Genomic DNA, 20515 nt, shown 5'->3' on the forward strand with positions numbered 1-20515 from the left:
TAAAATACTATGCTACTGACCCATTCACCTGAAGAGCTGCTCTTTAGACCTCATCAGAGCCAGGCTCTGATTTGAATACTAAAATACTATGCTAATGACCCATTAACCTGAAGAGCTGCCCTTTAGACCTCATCAGAGTCAGGCTCTGATTTGATGAGTAAAATACTATGCTAATGACCCATTCACCTGAAGAGCTCAACTCATGTGACTTCTTCTTCTTCAGTCTACCAGACCAGGGTTCACATAGTATTTAAAAATGGTACTTTTCTCATTTGCTCTAGTCTGCCTGGAGTGCCAGATGGGCGGGGGTTGCACTCTTGAGACTATTCTAGCTCAATTACGGACAATGTCTTTGAAATGGTTGGAAATGTTACTGATAGTCTTTAGATCAGGGCTGTCGAAATCATTTTGCCCCGGGGCCCGCATTCGGTCTCTAAAGAGGTCCGGAGGGCCGTACTGAAAATTGGTTGTATTTCCTTGCATCAAAATTGGCAAAAAAATGTGTCCTCTTTGGATAGGTTTTAGAATAGCCGTTTATACCTGACTGTCTGGTGACCAATAGAAAGCTGGACAGTCAAGAAACTGTACGAATAAAGGTCCATTTTAATTTCTACACAGTTTTGATTTGTTTCGAGTTACTTTAAAAGTATATTGAGATCTTTGCCCCCCCCCCCGCTTTAGACACCCATGGTCTTAACAGACAAGCTCCACCAATGTGTTAATAAGGGGACTTCCCTCACCTTGACGCCCATAACCACAGTACAACATGCTAAGCATTATAGAAACTATAGTCCCGGGTTCAAACTGTCTTGAGCATACGACTTGGTGTAAATTTGATCCATTTTGCAAACAAAACACAATGTGGGCTCACTCAGAACTCACTCCCCTCACAGACATCGCCACGACCGGATGAAGACGTTATCGCCGAAACGTTGGTGTCAATAAAGTTCACTGGTTAGAAGGGTGTGGAGTGTGTGACTTTCACTTGACAATTTTCTAAGTTATACATTGCAAGTCACCTCAAACGTGTACACTTGACATTCCTCACACGGACATTGTCATTGAACCAATACGCAAAATCACAAGTCCTCAAAATAGAACAAATTATTTCGCAAACCTGTAAGGCTTCCATGTATATGCAGCCAATTGAACGGAGGGCACTCGCTAGTCCCTCTCTCTGTCAACTACTTTCCATTCTCTTGGTTTGTCTATTCTCTGTCCCCTACAGTCCTTTGTGGTTTCTGCCCTATCAGGTTGGTACCATTAGTCTTGTGCCTGGCTCGAGATAGAAAGCACAAAAGAAACGCCTCTGTCGGCAAACAGACCAGACACGTTGCAAACTGCGCCTTGAGCACCTTGAGTGCTGCCAGTGCACTATCTTGACACATGCTGGGTATACAGGGCTCAGCAATCCCTCCGACACAAAAGGCGAGCAAACATTGCGGGAGGTGAGAGGTAGGGTCAGGACAGATAAGTTTCAGGCAGCGGCCCAAAGTCTTTGCCTGGGTTTCAAGAGGACGTTAGCTAGCGTTCTAGCTAGCAAACAAAAGGACCAAACAAGCAGTGGCATGAAAAGCTAGCTGTCAATCCCAGGGATAAAGGCACAAAGGAATGCAGGCAGAGAATTATGAGGAATGTCCATGGAGCGCTGGGTATCTGTCACGTAGGTCCATCCCATCGGCTGCCCAAGAGCGCCCATCTAATGCCTTGGCATATCGCTAAGCCAATCGCACGTTAACTACGAGAGAGAGAGAGAGAGAGCGAGAGAGAGCGAGAGAGAGCGAGAGAGAGCGAGAGAGAGAGAGAGAGAGAGAGAGAGAGAGAGAGAGAGAGAGAGAGAGAGAGAGAGAGAGAGAGAGGGAGAGAGAGAGAGAGCGAGAGAGAGCGAGAGAGAGCGAGAGAGAGCGAGAGAGAGCGAGAGAGAGCGAGAGAGAGCGAGAGAGAGCGAGAGAGAGCGAGAGAGAGCGAGAGAGAGCGAGAGAGAGAGAGAGAGAGAGAGAGAGAGAGAAAGAGAGAGAGATCTTTGGTCTTTGAGTACTAGTTACCCTTTGAACCTGGGAGAAGGTATTGCCGAAATATGCGCCCGGGTAATGGCATATTTGTGAGTGAGTGTCTGAGTGTGAGTGTGACTGTGAGTGTGAGTGTGAGTATGTGTGTGTGTGTGTGTGTGTGTGTGTGTAATTGCCCATACAAAAAAAGATTGCAGTTAGAGTGCAGTATAACTGCAGTGTGCTGCAAATACCGAATCCAAAATAATGCTGTTTCTTTTTTACTGCAGTAATTATGCAATGTAACTGCAGTTACAGTCCAAAAAAACACAGTCGACAGGCCCAAATAAATGCTCCACACTTTTACTATAGTTTCAAACCTGCAATCTTTTTGTACGGGTGGGCCGGAAGAGTTATTCAGCTGAGTGTGAATGGGGCTCAATGGGTGAAAGCTCAGGTGTGTGTGTCTGTGTGTCGCAGTGTGTTTGTGTGTGTATGAGTGTGTGTATGAGTTTGTGTGCGTGATAGAAATTGTGTGCGTATGTGTGTCTCAGTGTGTGTATGTCTCTTGAAGTCTGTGTGTGATCAGTCCAACGCCACCATCCTTTCCTGGATAATTAGAATGATCCAGAAGAGAGAAGAGAAGGAAGTCCAGTCTTGTCTGTCCCAGAGCGTTGGGCGATGGCGAGGTGTTAACTCAGACGCATTTCCCCGAGACAGACAGCTCAATCTAGGAGATGCTTAGCTTGGGGCAACGTCCATTCAGCCTGTCTCTCTGCTCCCCCCACTGGAACAGCAGAGCCACCCACAGTCATCCATTTAAAAGCTGTTATGCTCTTCTTCATCACAACATTATATAACTCCCTGTCTCCGCACAAGGGCCGGCTTCAATCAAGCCACACGCGCAGGTCCCTGCCTGGAAGCCCTCTCTGCTAGGGGACAGTAGAGAAAGAAGGGGGGGGGGGGGGGGGGTTGAGCACCCTATTGACTGGGGAAGCGATTGGCCATGGATCAGGTATTGACAGGAACAGGTGGGCGTACAGTGGATGTCTACACTGCTGCTCCTCTCTCCTGTTCTTCACCCCCCTGTAGCACACTGTAGCACACTGTCAGCTCACACTCCCTCAGAGAGAGAGGAAGGTGGAGGGCACTGGGAGAGAGGACAAAAGGAAGTGTATATTTCTTCATAAGGGTGTATGTGCGGTGTTGCATGAATAGATACTGTATGTGTCAGTGTGTGTGTGTTGGTTTTATGAAAGTGTGTGGCTATGATTTGGTGTGTTTACCATATACATTTTGTATGTGTGTGTGTGTGTGTGTGTGTGTGCATGTGAATGTGTGTTTAAGGATGTGTAAGCCCCATATCCACCCACTAAGACTTACAGGAGGATGTCGCAGCATTGAAAACAAAGGGACAGTCGGAGAGATGTCCGTGATCCAAACGGTAAGAGAACAGAATCAAATATCTTTGTTTTGTCTCAGACTGCCGAGGGAAATTAGCAAAGCTCCAAATAAAACAAGCGCAGATCCCTTTCCAAACCTACACTACCGGTCAAAGGTTTTAGAACACCTACTCATTTTCAGAGTTTCTTTATGTTTACTATTTTCTACATTGTAGAATAATAGTAAAGACATCAACTATGAAATAACACATGGAATCATGTAGTAACCAAAAAAGTGTTAAACAAATCAAAATCTATTTTATATTTGAAATTCTTCAAAGTAGCCACCCTTTGCCTTGATAACAGCTTTGCACACTCTTGGCATTAAACAGACAGACAGAAGAGTCCGACAGACAGAAAACACAGGCATAAATACCCAGAGGATAAGTTGGGAAGATGCGCAGGTGAAACAGATCAGGGTGTGACAGGAGGAGGAAGTGTGATGGTGTGGGGGTGCTTTCCTGGTGACACTTTCTGTGATTTATTTAGAATTCAAGGCAGACTTAACCAGCATGGCGACCACATTACTCTGCAGCGATACGCCATTCCATCTGGTTTGGGCTTAGTGGGACTATCATTTGTTTGTCAACAGGACAATGACCCAACACACCTCCAGGCTGTGTAAGGGCTATTTGACCAAGAAGGAGAGTGATGGAGTGCTGCATCAGATGACCTGGCCTCCACAATCCCCCGACCTCAACCCAATTGAGATGGTTTGGGATGAGTCGGACCACTGAGTGTAGGAAAAACAGCCAACAAGTGCTCAGCATATGTGGGAACTCCTTCAAGACTGTTGGAAAAGCATTCCGCATGAAGCTGGTTGAGAGAATGCCAAGAGTGTGCAAAGCTGTCATCAAGGCAAAGGGCGGCTATTTGAAGAATCTCAAATCTAAAATATATTTTAATTTGTTTAACACTTTTTTGGTTACTACATGATTCCATATGTGTTATTTCATAGTTTTGATGTCTTCACTATTATTCTACAATGTAGAAAATATTACAAAAAAAAAGAAAAACCCTTGAATAAGTAGGTGTTCTAAAACTTTTGACCGGTAGTGTATATTCATGGTATGTAATCACCCTTCTAACCCAGTGACAGGGAGTGTCACCCCGTGGTTCATGCCTGTTGTCTCTCTTCCAAAACCTTTTACTTCTGTCATCTCGCCATGTCGGTTTGTCCTGCGTCTCAAGTGTTTGCTTTCTCTAAGAAAGCACTTGCACAGAGTCAATAAATGATTCAGGGGTCGCTAAGTAATCTCTCTCTGGTGAAGAGGGAAAGCAAAGACACAGCGCATTGCCGTGTCAGTCACATTGTCGGACACATTGTCAGCCTTAACTCTGCACAATTGAGAGAGAGCCTTCATAGGGTGACCTACTTGTGATTGGATGGTCAATGACATCTCAGAAGTTTACCACTATCTGTGGCACTGGCACTGTGGTAAATGTGACGCCATTCAAGGACATTTGTTTTTATTTTTGAGCCAAGTCCTTCCTACTCTGGCACACACACACACACACACACACACACACACACACACACACACACACACACACACACACACACACACACACACACACACACACACACACACACACACACACACACACACACACACACACACACACACACACACACACACACACACACACACACAAACATCATACTTCATCTTAACTTCACATACTACCCACGCCGATATTATTACGCGCCAATTTGTGCCATTACTCCAACCAACACCCATTCTATAGGTGGATCCATATCCACACTACACCTTACAGTATATACATGGTCCATTCAACTCCCATTCAATATTCCCACAATGACGACTACTAGCATTAAAACCCTCCACTGAGCATTGGGTATATAGGATCACATTTAGACAAACATGTCCCCCGTTTAGTTGGGGCTAGAGGGGACAGACAGACAGACAGACATATGGACAGGGGGCCCCCATTAACAGCACTAACCTCCCCTGCTTTCTTAGGGCCCCATCTCCCCTGTCACTCTTCCATCACTCTCCCTCTGATTCCCTCCCTCCCCCAGTCTTCATTTTCTCAATCTTTCTCCCTCCCTCCCTCCCTCCCTCCCTCTTCCTTTTCTCCCTCTTTCTCCCTTTGTTCGCTCCATCCCTCTCTCTCTAGGCCTGTATATTTGTCTAAGACCTGTGTGGGGAGGGTTCCTGGGGAGTCTCATGATGGCTATCGATGGCTGGGCTGTGATGACCATCTATGATAAGAGCCTTTTGCTCTGAGCCCCGCTGAGAGAGAGAGTAGCCAAAATAATTGACACGCTATAAAGCACGAAGCCAAAATAATTGACACGCAATGAAAAATACATTTAGAACGAGGTCCTGACTAGATCTCACAACTAGCTTAATTATTGGCTTACTGCTATTATAGTATATGAAAGACACATATACAGACAATGATCTCTGACTGGAGTCTGACTTAGTCATGGAGCTATCAGAAACCTCTTCAGGCAGCACTTTCGCCAGTGAGAAGCAGGCCATAAGCCGACCCTCATTTTGGGCCTGTAACATGAGTGTTGTACAGGGTTAGGCAGGAGCAGCGAGGCTGATGACTCCCAGCCAAACTGCTTTGAGAGAGACAGAGAGAGAGAGAGAGAGAATAGCCCAATGCACGCCCCGTAGGTCGAGTCATAATATGAACTTTTCAGAGGAAAACGTTTTCCGTGGCATTGTGCCATGTAGCGTGTGCCTCGCTTCTCGAATCGGCAAATGCTTCTTCTCGTGTATTGGACTAGAGGAGGAGAAAGAGGAGGAGGAGAGAGAGAGAGGGGGGAAAGAAAGAGAGACAGTAATGGATTGCATGGGCAGAATGCTGGGGATAATCAGCCTCGCGCACACAATTCACGGGATTGAGCATGCACGTGACCCTCACCGACACGTTTACTGAAACGTTGAAGCATGTCAACTGTCCCTGTAAATAGGAAAATAACTCAAACATTGCAGGGAGTGCACACATCTGCCAGTGTTACAGAAGACTATGGTTATATCCAGCAACTGCATACTGTGGTTGGCTCAGCCAGCCTACATACTGTAAAGTACACCCTGTCCGAAGTGGCTACCTCCAAACTATACCCAACCTTTTAGTGACGTGATGTGTAAGTACATGTGAAGGTAACGCTATAATATCAGACTATACAATATATGTGAATCACCAAAATGGCAGCCTGCTGAAATGAGAAGCAGGCCGGGACCATTCTAGTCTGATTAGCTGTGCAGTGGCGAGAGAGCGAGAGAGAGAGAGAGAGAAAGAGAAAGAGAGAGAGAGAGAGAGAGAGTGAGAGAGTGCGAGAGAGAAAGAGAGAAAGAGAGAGAGAGAGCCCAACTTCAATATCCTCTAATGTCATGTTGAAATGAAAATGGGTAGTTCAATACAAACGAGCTGCAACGACCCTGGCTGCACGCTTCTTCAATTTCCATATCGTGTGGCGTGACCAAACGGGTGAGCTCCGGCAGACCGACGGGGGGAGGCAGCACCGAAAAGCCGATACCTCCAGTAATCAGTTAGATTTTCCAACATTGGCGACTGATGGAATTTAAAGAGAGGGTGGTGAGCCGGTTCAAAGATGACATCCAATGGTAGTATGAAATGCAAACGGAAAGGGCATCTTCATTTGGCAGCTAGGTGCTTGCGTTTGGCTAAGGAGCTAACAATGCATCATTCCTAGTGCCTTTCACTTACCTTTCTCAAAGGTTGCGCCTCAGAAAAGGACCCTTCATTTGCCATTTTTTTCATTTCGGACTGTGTCCGAATACTTACCACTTTTTACAGGTACTGTAAAGCTACCCAGCAAACCGGGAACATTTCCCCAGAACATTATCTAAGATTCCCATTCAGTTCTAATTAGGGTTTAATCTAATATCCAGCAAACGTTTTAGATTAAATATCCCTGGAATATTCTGCTAAAGTTCACTACAATGTTTTCCACAACATCCCAACCACCACAGAACATTCCCCAAACGCCCTTCTTACGTTTCCAGGTACTGTAATAACACAATGTTCTTAGAAAATGCAGCAGCAACAAAATGTGGGAACAATAGAAGTGATTCTGAGGAAATATTATAGGAACATTCTGCTAATGTTGATGCCGATATTACTACTAACACCTATACCAACAAACAAGAAGCATTCCTGTGAGTCTGTTGTTAAGTTATTCTGTAAGGATATGACATGATGATCCAGGTTAGGTTCTGAAAACATTACTTCCACAATAATGCAAGTAGTTCTGATAACATTACTTCCACGGTAATGCAAGTAGTTCTGATAACATTACTTCCACGGTAATGCAAGTAGTTCTGAAAACATTACTTCCACGATAATGCAAGTAGTTCTGAAAACATTACTTCCACGGTAATGCAAGTAGTTCTGAAAACATTACTTCCACGATAATGCAAGTAGTTCTGAAAACATTACTTCCACGATAATGCAAGTAGTTCTGAAAACATTACTTCCACGATAATGCAAGTAGTTCTGAAAACATTACTTCCACGATAATGCAAGTAGTTCTGAAAACATTACTTCCACGATAATGCAAGTAGTTCTAAAAACATTACTTCCACGATAATGCAAGTAGTTCTGAAAACATTACTTCCACGATAATGCAAGTAGTTCTGAAAACATTACTTCCACGGTAATGCAAGTAGTTCTGATAACATTACTTCCACGATAATGCAAGTAGTTCTGAAAGCATTGCTGCAATGTTCTGTAATGTAACATTATTGTATGAAGTTGCCACCAGGATCCTAATGATTCTAGTGGATTTCCCTTCAAAATACATCAATTATGATCCAAACTATATGTCTTAGTACATATGTACATTATGTGCGCCTCACCGCAATTTAGCAGGCAATAATTGAACATGATTTCTGAAATCAAGTTTGTAGGGAAAGTCTTTCTAGATTTAGTAATCCTCTCTTTTTGCAAAGACAAAATGCCACAACTTGGAAGCCAGAGTAAAATATGGTGTAAGCAGCTTCATAGTTACATTAGTTCCATCCCAGTGGTGTAGTGGATTCATTCCAGCCATAACACTCCAAAGCTCCTAGGTTCAATCCCCACCTGCGACTTTCAACAAAATGTGAGAAAAATGATGTTTGTCTAATGTAATGTGATTCCACTTGAACGGTTGTACGTGTAACTTCCTCAACAGCGAGATGAAAGGAAACTCTGGGAACATTTTTTCTTTTGTGATGTCACCACTATGTTGCCGCCAGACTTTCCCCACAACCTAATAAAACATTCTGGGAACCTTTAAAGAACAGACAAAATGTGTTCTGGGAACGTTCTTGTAACGTCAGTCGAACGTTTTATACAAACATTGTATAATCATCAGCACAATTGTTCCGTTTTTTGTGTCACGAGAACATTCGCAACAACCTAATGAAAGTTCTTGGAATTTTCACAGAACCAATTTTGGTTTGCTGGGTACAAACTGGGTGTGAGAGCTAAATCACATGGCAAAGACGTCAACAGAACGACTAGAGAACAATGACCTACCTCCCATCCGAAGGAGCTGTCTTTGACCGTGGCACTCTGCAGTGCGCTGTGAGGTCCAAAGTGCTCTCCCATCCCGATCCGGGTTTTGGCCCATATCCCCAGGCCCGCTCCGGGAACCGAGGACTCGCGCAGCTCCAGGTCGCTGGGGATGGGAATGTCGCCGGGAATGTAGATGGGCACCTCGTAGGGCGAGCCTTCCTTGGGCGTGGAGGGGATCTCGTGGTGATGATGGTGGCTGGGATGGTGGTGGTGGTTGTAGGGGTGCGGGGACAGGGGTCCTACGGAGATGGGGGACATGATGCTATCCTCGGTCTCCTCCTCCCCACTCTCACCCCCTCCCGCCAGGAGGTGGGCCTCTGTCTCGTGCATGCTGTCAACTGGCTCAATGTCAGCTGAGAGAGGAAGAGAAAGTGAGAGAGTCAGTTTATGTACAATATCTTCAATATTCAACCATTGATTAACCACACACGTCAGTTGAGAATCAAAGAGGGAGAGGAGAGCGAGAGAATGACTACAAAGTGAATACGATAAACATGCCTTCAGAGTGAGAGAGAGATGCTTGACCTTCACTGCAGTATCTTGGCCTATTCTCTGCACTCACTCGATTTTGGGAGTTTATACCAGTATCATCAAAAGATAGTACATTGTATAGACAGGACTTTTACACTGTAGACATTATCACCAATAGAACTTAACCATACCGGGCTACTCTAGGACTGATCTAGTAACTGACTCACACAACCCAAACAAGCGACGGAAAACCTAAAAAGCCTTCAGACCCAGGTAGGGCAGCCTGCCACACAGTATTCCCAGTCAAAACATTCCCCACCGTCAGAGGAAGCCCTGATGGGACATGGTGTTCCATTCAGTCACAACCACTGCCATTTCCTGCCGGGTCATCTTACAGATAATGGGGGAGAAATGACCCAGGCATTGACAGTCACTCGCGAGTTTAGATTAGTCATCTATGCTTGTCACTGTTCTGTGGCTGACAGCGTAATTGTGGTGTTCGGGTTTCCACCGTCCAACGATAATGACAAAGACAAAGAATTAGAGAGGCACGAGTCCAGCTAGACACACCATCTGCATCAACTCCTAACCTCCCTCTCGCACAGTCATGGCCAGATCACTTGGAGAAAGTCAGATGTACACTATACAGTGGAAGTCTCAAGTTAACATACAACTACATTTAAACTCAGTTTTTCACAATTCCTGACGTTTAATCCTAGTAAAAATGTCTGTCTTAGGTCAGTTAGGATCCTGTCTTAGGCCAGTTAGGATCACCACTTTATTTTAAGAATGTGAAATGAGGGCCTCCCGGGTGGCGCAGTGGTCTAGGGCACTGCATCGCAGTGCTAACTGCGCCACCAGAGTCTCTGGGTTCGCGCCCAGGCTCTGTCGCAGCCGACGCACAATTGGCATAGCGTCGTCCGGGGTAGGGAGGGTTTGGCCGGTAGGGATATCCTTGTCTCATCGCGCTTCAGCGACTCCTGTGGCGGGCCGGGCGCAGTGCGCGCCAGCCAAGGGGGCCAGGTACACGGTGTTTCCTCCGACACATTGGTGCGGCTGGCTTCCGGGTTGGAGGCGCGCTGTGTTAAGAAGCAGTACGGCTGGTTGGGTTGTGCTTCGGAGGACGCATGGCTTTCGACCTTCGTCTCTCCCGAGCCCGTACGGGAGTTGTAGCGATGAGACAAGGTAGTAATTACTAGCGATTGGATACCACGAGAATTGGGGAGAAAATGGGATAAAAAAAAAAAAAAAAAAAAGAATGTCAGAATAATAGTAGAGTGATTTATTTCAGCTTTTATTTCTTTCATCGCATTCCCAGTGGGTCAGAAGTTTACATACACATTCCCAGGGACTCTTTTCTCTGTATATATCAAGGATGTCGCTCTTGCTGCGGGTGATTCCCTGATCCACCTCTACGCAGACGACACCATTCTGTATACATCTGGCCCTTCTTTGGACACTGTGTTAACTAACCTCCAAAGCCATACAACACTCCTTCCGTGGCCTCCAACTGCTCTTAAACTCTAGCAAAACCAAATGCATGTTTTTCAACCTTTCGCTGCCCGCACCGGCCTGCCCGACTAGCATCACTAATCTGTACGGTTCTGACCTAGAATACGTGGACAACTACAAATACCTAGGTGTCTGGCTAGACTGTAAACTCTCCTTCCAGACTCATATCAAACATCTCCAATCCAAAATCAAATCTAGAATCGGCTTTCTATTTCGCAACAAAGCCTCCTTCACTCACGCCGCCAAACATACCCTAGTAAAACTGACTATCCTACCGATCCTCGACTTCGGTGATGTCATCTACAAAATAGCTTCCAATACTCTACTCTGCAAATTAGATGCAGTCTATCACAGTGCCATCCGTTTTGTTACCAAAGTGCCTTATACCACCCACCACTGCGACCTGTATGCTCTAGTCGGCTGGCCCTCGCTACATATTCGTCGCCAGTCCCACTGGCTCCAGGTCATCTAGAAGTCTATGCTAGGTAGAGCTCCCCCTTATCTCAGCTCACTGGTCACGATAACTACACCCACCCGTAGCACGCACTCCAGCAGCTATATCTCACTGGTCATCCCCAAAGCCAACAGCTCCTTTGACCGCCTTTCCTTCCAGTTCTCTGCTGCCAGTGACTGGAACGAATTGCAAAAATCACTGAAGCTGGAGACTTACACTTCCCTCACTAACTTTAAACATCAGCTATCTGAGCAGCTAACCGATCGCTGCAGCTGTACATAGTCCATCTGTAAATAGCCCACCCAATCTACCTACCTCATCCCCATATTGTTTTTATTTACTTTGCTGCTCTTTTGCACCCCAATATCACTACTTACACACCATCATCTGCTCATCTATCACTCCAGTGTTAATCTGCTAAATTGTAATTACTTTGCTACTATGGCGTATTTATTGCCAAACCTCATAATGCCATTTGCACACACTGTATATAGACTTTCTTTTATTTCTATTGTGTTTTTGACTGTACGCTTGTTTATTCCATGTGTAACTCTGTGTTGTTGTTTCTGTCGCACTGCTTTGCTTTGTCTTGGACAGGTCGCAGTTGTAAATGAGAACTTGTTCTCAACTAGCTTACCTGGTTAAATAAAGGTGAAATATATACATTTTTTAAACTCAATTAGTATTTGGTAGCATTGCCTTTAAATTGTTTAACTTTGTTCAAATGTTTCGGGTAGCATTCCACAAGATTCCCACAATAAGTTGGGTGAATTTTGGCCCATTCCTCCTGACAGAGCTGGTGTAACTGAGTCAGGTTTGTAGGCCTCCTTGCTCGTACACGCTTTTTCAGTTCTGCCGACAAATTTTCTATAGGATTCTATAGGATTGAGGACAGGGCTTTGTAATGGCCACTCCAATACCTTGACTTTGTTGTCCTGAAGCCATTTACCACAACTTTAGAAGTATGCTTGGGGTCATTGTCTATTTGGAAGACTCATTTGCGACCAAGCTTTAACTTCCTGACTGATGTCTTGAGATGTTGCTTCAATATATCCCCATAATATTCTGTCCTCATGATGCCATCTATTTTGTGAAGTGCACCAGTCCCTCCTGCAGCAAAGCACCCCCACAACATGATGCTGCCACCCCGGTGCTTCACAGTTGGGATGGTGTTCTTTGGCTTGCAAGCCTCCCTATTTTTCCTCCAAACATAACGATGGTCATTATGGCCAAAGAGTTCTATTTTTGTTTCATCAGACCAGAGGACATTTCTCCAAAAAGTGTGATCTTAGTCCCCATGTGCAGTTGCAAACCGTAGTCTGGCTTTTTTATGGCGGCTTTGGAGCAGAGGCCTCTTCCTTGCTGAGCGGCCTTTCAGATTATGTCGATATAAGACTTGTTTTACTGTGGATATAGATACTTTTGTACCTGTTTTCTCCAGCATCTTCACACAGTCATTTGCTGTTGTTCTGGGATTGATTTGCACTTTTCAAACCAAAATACGTTCATCTCTAGGAGACAGAACGCATCTTCTTCCTGAGCGGTATGATGGCTGCGTGGTCCCATGGTGTTTATACTTGCGTACTATTGTTTGTACAGATGAACGTGGTAACTTCAGGCATTTGGAAATTGCTCACAAGGATGAACCAGACTTGTGGAGGACCACAATTTTTTTCTGAGGTCTTGGCTGATTCCTTTTGATTTTCCCATGATGTCAAGCAAAGAGGCACTTAGTTTGAAGGTAGGCCTTGCAATACATCCACAAGTACACCTCCAATTGACTCAAATGATGTTAATTAGCCCATCAGAAGCTTCTAAAGCCATGACATAATTTTCTGTAAAATTTCCAAGCTGTTTAAAGGCACAGTCAATTTAGTGTATGTAAACTTCTGACCACTGAAATTGTAATACAGTGAATTATAAGTGAAATAATCTGTCTGCAAACAATTGTTGGAGAAATTACTTGTGTCATGCACAAAGTAGATGTCCTAACCGTCTTTTCAAAACTAGATTTGTTAACAAAAAAATTGTGGAGTGGTTGAAAAACGAGTTTTAATGACTCCAACCTAAGTGCATATAAACTTCTGACTTCAACTGTATATACAGAATTATTTTGACACCCCTTCAAATTAGTGGATTCGGCTATTTCAGCCACACCCGTTGCTGACATGTGTATAAAATCTAGCACACAGCCATGCAATCTCCATTGACAAACATTGGCAGAAGAATGGCCTTACTGAAGAGCTCAGTGACTTTCAACATGGCACAGTCGTAGGATGCCACCTTTCCAAAAAGTCAGTTTGTCAAAATTCTGCCCTGTGTCATGACGTTGGCCTGTGGGTAAGGTTTATGACCCCCCCCATAAATACATTTCTCCCTTCCCTCTCTCTTGACTCTACAGAGGGACTCTTGAATAGCCTTTGTTAAACAGAGATCCTGGGAATATCAGAAGGTGGGGGGAAATGATCCATATTTTGGGAATCCAATCAGTTGAACATATGCATTGGTACTTAATGAATATGATGTCAGTTCGGTTGTCATCTGAGACATTGTCATCAATGATAGGATGACATAAATGGTACAGTTGAAAGTCTACACATTATAGTTATCAGATTCAAATGGAATTGTTGTTCAATTTAAATGTTTAAATTTAAAAATTTTGGTGAAAAGATTAAATGTAATTTTAGCTTCCAAATGAGAGATTTGGTTTTCATAAGGTTAGGGCTCTGCTCAATCAGTGGCCCGCCCCTGTGAAGAGACATGGGTTATAAAACTATGAAAACACACCCTTCTCCCTCCACTATATAAGCCCTTGACGAAAATGTAACCTTCTGTTCCGGGTACATTAGGATGACGATCCGATGTCAGAAGGGTTCAGGTAATAATGACAGAACAAAGCCAACCTCAGGGTGAGCTTTGGTTGCGAATGGTATGAACTTTGAACTCTTATTCGCTACAGAAGTGATACCTCCTAGCCGTTGAGTTAGCAGCGGCTGCTGTAAACTGGGCTAGGAGAGGACAGACAGAGTATCCCGTCTACCACACAACGACGTTACTACAACGTAGCCAATTTACCACCAGAGATGCTCTTCAAAGGATGGAAGAACTATTGGGCAACACGGCCTTCCATCTACTACCAACCTATTGAAGCGCAGCTCAGAGTAAATATTCATTGCATTTTCCTTTTCCAAATAGGCGGTAATTTAGAATGCATAAGATCCTGTATTTACGATAGAGACATCGCTTCTCCCTTTGTTCCTCAAGTCTTCCCGCTCATTCACTCAAACCCAGCCCCCTTTCCTTTGGGTAACCAGCTGTCATATCTGTTCCGTCCGCTAGGGACATTTTCCTTTATGACATAATTTGTAATCAAGGTATGATTCATTCCGTGTATATGTAATTCTGTGTGATTAGTTAGGTATTTAGTAAATAAATAATTAAACCCAATTTTGTATTGCTGATTCAACTTGTTAGCCAGGGTTCGAGAAGATAACCAAGAATTTACAACTTTCAGATGAGACTGAAATAAGGTGATGGTTAATATTGACTGCTATTGATGTAAAATATTACTAGATCTTTAAGAGTTTATTCGGAAGATAACTGGTCTATAAATATTATTTTGTGGTGCTCCGACTTTCTAGTTAATTACATTTACATGATTAGCTCAATCAGGTAATTTTAATAACAGAGAAAGGATATTATAGAATAGCATGTCATATCACTTAATCCGGCATAGCCAAAGACACGACACCTGCTAGAGCTGCCCCGGTCAACTGTAAGTGCCGGTATTGTGAAGTGGAAATGTCTAGGAGCAATAACGGCTCAGCCACAAAGTGGTAGGCCACACAAGCTCACAGAATTGGACCACCGAGTGCTGAAGCGCGTAGCACGTACAAATCGTCTGTTCTCGGTTGCAACACTCACTACCAAGTTCTAAACTGCCTCTGGAAGCAACGTCAGCACAATAACTGTTAGTCGAGAGCTTCATGAAATGGGTTTCCATGTCTGAGCACACAAGCCCAACATCATCATGCACAATGCCAAGCGTCGGCTAGAGTGGTGTAAAGCTCACAGCTATTGGACTCTGGAGGAGTGGAAACACATTCTCACTCTTCACCATCTGGCAGTCTGACCAATGCAACTGGGTTTGCCAGGAGAACCCTAACTGCCCCAATGCATAGTGCTAACTGTAAAGTTTGGTGTTGGAATAATGGTCTGGGGCTGTTTTTCATGGTTCGAGCTAGGCCCCTTAGTTCCGGTGAAGGGACATTTTAACGCTACAGCATACAATGTCATTCTAGATGATTCTGTGCTTCCAGCATTGTGGCAACAGTTTGGGGAAGGCCCTTTCCTGTTTGTGCCCCCGCGCACAAAGTGAGATCCATACTGAAATGGTTTGTCAGATCGGTGTGGAAGAACTTGACTGGCCTGCACCGAGCACTGACCTCAACCCCATCGAACACCTTTGGGATGAATTGTCACGCCGACTGCGAGCCAGACCTAATCCCATCAGTGCCGACCTCACTAATGCTCTTGTGGCTGAATGGAAGCAAGTCCCCGCAGCAATGTTCCAACATCTAGAGGAAAGCCTTCCCTGAAGAGTTATTAATGCCATATTAATGCCCACGATTTTGTAATGAGATGTTCGACGAGCAGGTGTTCACAAAGCTTTGGTCATGTAGTGTATTTTTTAGCAACATTTTGAAAGATTTTAGTTTTCGTGAACAAATTAAATGACAAATCCCCTACAGAAACAGGTAGCAAATACCTTTGCAGTGCAAGTACCATGCTGCAACAACAAGCGTAAAATCTCTGTAGTACCGTAAACACATATACAGTATACCACATGTTAGTCCCCAAGGGCAGCACTCAAATGGAACAGGCACGTCGATGTTGACTGTCTCAAACTCACAAGAATTTGCAGGTTGCCTGGACGACGGAGGGAGCAGCGAAAGCAATGCTCCAATCAACTTGAGAAAAAAGAATTGCAGAATTACTGGATAAGTAAGTCTCGAAAGGAAACGTGAAGTATGAAAACACAGACTCTCTTAGCGACTGGCAAGAGATCCAGGAATCTTATCATATAAAAGCTGGGCAGTAAAAATAAGAATTTGACCAATTTTAATGATCAACGTTTCATAGATGCCCAGACCAGGCAGACAATTAAGCGCAGGGAAACATGTACGCCAGCAGTAGCTTCACCCTTTTCACAAACAGTGAAACTTTTCAAACCTCAGCCTATCTGCCAAGCATAAACAAAATGTTATTTAAAGGAGTCTTCTGGCCAGGAGTTAAGATAGTCCCGAGCTCAGTTCCCTTATTCATAAAGATCTGCCACAAAAAAAGGGAAAGTTAAAACTAATCAGCACAGGGAAAAAAACTCCTCTCCCCTCCTTGTTCCCTGTGACATTCTAGTTGAGGGCTAGGCCATGTTCAAGCATAAAATTTGCTACAAAAAAAGGAGAGGAGCGGAGAGAGAGAAAAGTAAGCAGGAACACGAGAGAGATGTTAGCACAGTCTCCCGGGGGGGCTGCTTAAAGACCTCTGCCAGAGAGTGCCTTCCTTTCTCCCTCTACCATGTTGTTCTTTCTCTCCCTGTCGCTCTTTTCACAGATAAACTATTTATCCTGATTACGTCAGGGGTCAATCATTAATTCACACCTTGGGGGCCCTGGCGCTGGCTGGGCCTACAATGGGCCGCTTGTTTGGCTCGTGTTATCCCATCGGAAACTACTGTGCATCCAGAGATCCCGGCAACATGAATGCATCCGATTTACTGGTCTTTATTTGGATAGTCCAGATAATCCATCTGTAGACGCTCTACAGATGGTCATACCATCAACAAACTATCTGTTGATAAGCAACTGCTTGCTAGGGTTAGGGTTAGGGTTAGGTTTAGAGTAAGGGTAAGGGCTAAGTTTAGGGATAGGATAAGGGTTAAGGTTAGGTTTAGGGCTAGGGTTAGGGTTAGTAGATAGTTAGTTGAAATGTTACTGATGGTCTGTAGAGCATCTACAGATGGACTATCCAAATAAAGGGATTCCGATTTATTTCAAACATTTTAAATGCGATTCTTTAATCTGGCCCCTTTGTTATTGTTAGCTGTTGTGTAAAACAAGCGTTTCCCATTGACTTGGAGCTGATCGTGGACAATAGGAAACGGAGCGCAGAGCACGCCCCCATTCACATTGATGGGGCTGTAGTGGAGCTGGTCGAGAGCTGTGTCCACATCCCTAAGGATCTATGATGGTCCACACACACCAACAAAGTCATGAAGAGGGCACGACCACCTCTCTTCCCCCTCAGGAGCCTAAAAAGTTACACAGCTGCACCATTGAGAGCATCTTGACTGGCTGCATCACCGCTTGGTATGGCAACTGCTTGACATCTAACCGCAATGCGCTACAGAGGGATTTGCGTACAGCCGAGTTCATCCTTGCCATCCAGAACCTTTATACGAGGCGGTGTCAGAGTAAGACCACAACAATTGTCAAAGTAACCAAAAAAGTGTTTAACAAATCAAAATATACACACTCTTGGAATTCTCTCAACCAGCTTCACCTGGAATGCTTTTCCAACAGTCTTGAAGAAGTTCCAACATATGCTGAGCACTTTTTGGATGCTTTTCCTGCACTCTGCCGTCCAACTCACCCCAAACCATCTCAATTGGGTTGAGGTTGGGTGATTGTGGAGGCCAGGTCATCTGATGCAGCACTCCATCACTCTCCTTCTTGGTCAAATAACCCTTACAGCCTGGAGGTGGGTTGAGTCATTGTCCTGATGACAAACAAATGATAGTCCCACTAAGGCCAAACCAGATGGGAAGGCGTATCACTGCAGAATGCTGTGGTAGCCATGCTGGTTAAGTGTGCCTTGAATTCTAAATAAATCACTGACATTGCCACCAGCAAGGCACCCATCTCACCTCCTCCTCCATGCTTCACGGTGGGAACCACACATGCGGAGATCATCCGTTCACCTACTATACGTCTCACAAATACACGGCGGTTAGAACCAAAAATCTCAAATTTGGACAGATTTCCACCGGTCTAATGTCCATTGCTCGTGTTTTTTGTTCACTTATTAGTGTCTTTTAGTGGTGGTTTCTTTGCAGCAATTCAACCATGAAGGCCTGACTCACGCAGTCTCCTCTGAAAACTACTCATCAGGGATGACTGTTGCCAGGTAATCAATGCTCCTGTAATAACATTGAAGTGTAAAGTTTTTATTAAATTGAAAATAAGGCTCTGTTTAATCAGCCCTATTAATGAGACGAGGAGAGACAGAGATCTGCAACAATTTTCTGCACTCTGCATCCACATGTTGTTGAGACACGGGGACTTGTCTCGGTGATGCAGTCACGTTTTATACCAACAGCTTTGGCACTGCCTGACGTAACCGTGTGGTGGTAGAATGCACTCTGTGTTTATGTGTGTGTGTGTGTGTGCCTGAGAATGTAAAGCATGAAGGGAAAGAGAAAGGGAAAGGAGGATACCTAGTCAATACAACGGAGTGCATTCAACTGCAATGTGTCTTCCACACATTTAACCCAACCACTCTGAATCAGAGTGGTACGGGGGGCTGCCTTAATCGACGTCCACGTCGACTAGTATGGAATAGTCAAATCTTACTTCTGTGACATTGAAATCCCTGCATGTGCGCCATGTTGTTCAAATCCAAACTTTTATTTTGTTTTCTTTCAACTTGTTGGGAACACAATTGCCATCATCTCAAATACGTGCAATTTCTGCAGCGGATTACTGTTTTGATTGCATTCCCGCTATTGCCTCTGGATCAGTTGGGTCTAAACTGCTATAACAGGACAAATGTGCGGTTACAAGAGAGAGAGAGAGAGAGAGAGAGAGGGAGAAAGTGGGGGAGAAAGGGATGAAACTATGCGTGTGCTTTTCCATGGCGGTGGGTTTTTCGCGATGTCGTACAGTAGGACGGTAGTGAGAGGGGATTGGTGGGAGGAGGGAGAAAAGAGGGGGGTTGCACAGGGGACGGTCAACTACAATACTGGCAAGCCTCTGTTTTTTCCGTGTAAAAGCAGCAGGGAACGTTTTCTAGTAACACTTAAAGTAGCACTATTGCTTTTACAGAGCGGGGGCCCTGGTGCATGAAAAAAGAAAATAAACTTCCACTAACTCACGCCTGTTAAAGCATGGCTCGCTGTGGACGCCTCAGAGGTCTGACACATACACAAGGACACGCACACACACGCCTGCAAACACACACCTCTTTCAGAGAGACTGCAGCCTGTATGGTAAAGCAGCTATACTCTAGCAATGCATGTGTGGGTCCCATGGACGCAGGCAGGGATATACTGAGAGGTGTGTGTGTGTGTGTGTGTGTGTGTGTGTGTGTGTGTGTGTGTGTGTGTGTGTGTGTGTGTGTGTGTGTGTGTGTGTGTGTGTGTGTGTGTGTGTGTGTGTGTGTCTGTGTGTGTGTGTGTGTGTGTGTGTGTGTGTGTGTGTGTGTGTGTGTACGGGTCACACTGATTGGGCTGACATATTGATGTATCCTTTGTGCTGAGCAGTCTAGGGCTACTACAACCTCGTCAGGTGAGACAGAGCATCTGGGAGCCTATAGCCAAATGAAAGAGAGCCCCATCTCCTGCAGAGAGCAGGCCTCCTGTGTGTGTGTTTATAATGTTTAGTGTGTGTGTGTTGTGCTGTCAGCTACTACATTGTCCATATGGTTAGAGGCGCTCCCCAGGGGCTCCCAGCCCGGCCTGGCCAGACATTTATTAAGAGGACAGATTAATAGAACTGGGAAAAGACATTTTCACAAACATGAGAAATATTAATAATAATCAATAGCAACTTACATTGTCCAAATTTAGTTGCAAACATCACTCAGGGGGAGGGAGGGAGGGGGAGAGAGAGAGAGAGAGAGAGAGAGAGAGAGAGAGAGAGAGAGAGAGAGAGAGAGAGAGAGAGAGAGAGAAGAGAGAGAGAGAGAGGAGAGAGAGAGAGAGAGATGAGGAGAGAGAGAGAGAGAGAGAGAGAGAGAGAGAGAGAGAGAGAGAGAGAGAGAGAGAGAGAGAGAGAGAGAGAGACCACATGGATACCACATGTGGATTC

General features: G+C 44.8%; 1 protein-coding gene across 3 annotated transcripts in view; it reads right to left on the minus strand.

The window, feature by feature from the left end:
- Positions 1-20515, minus strand: part of LOC129860444 (histone-lysine N-methyltransferase PRDM16-like) — a 366029-nt gene that overhangs the window by 257116 nt on the left and 88398 nt on the right. For all 3 annotated transcript variants that reach the window (XM_055930830.1, XM_055930829.1, XM_055930831.1), the window contains exon 2: positions 8954-9345. In XM_055930830.1, coding sequence (XP_055786805.1) covers positions 8954-9345 — 392 coding nt within the window. The remainder of the gene's footprint in view (positions 1-8953; positions 9346-20515) is intronic.

The sequence above is a fragment of the Salvelinus fontinalis genome, chromosome 8, assembly GCF_029448725.1.
Source record: "Salvelinus fontinalis isolate EN_2023a chromosome 8, ASM2944872v1, whole genome shotgun sequence".
Classification (NCBI taxonomy): Eukaryota; Metazoa; Chordata; class Actinopteri; order Salmoniformes; family Salmonidae; genus Salvelinus; species Salvelinus fontinalis.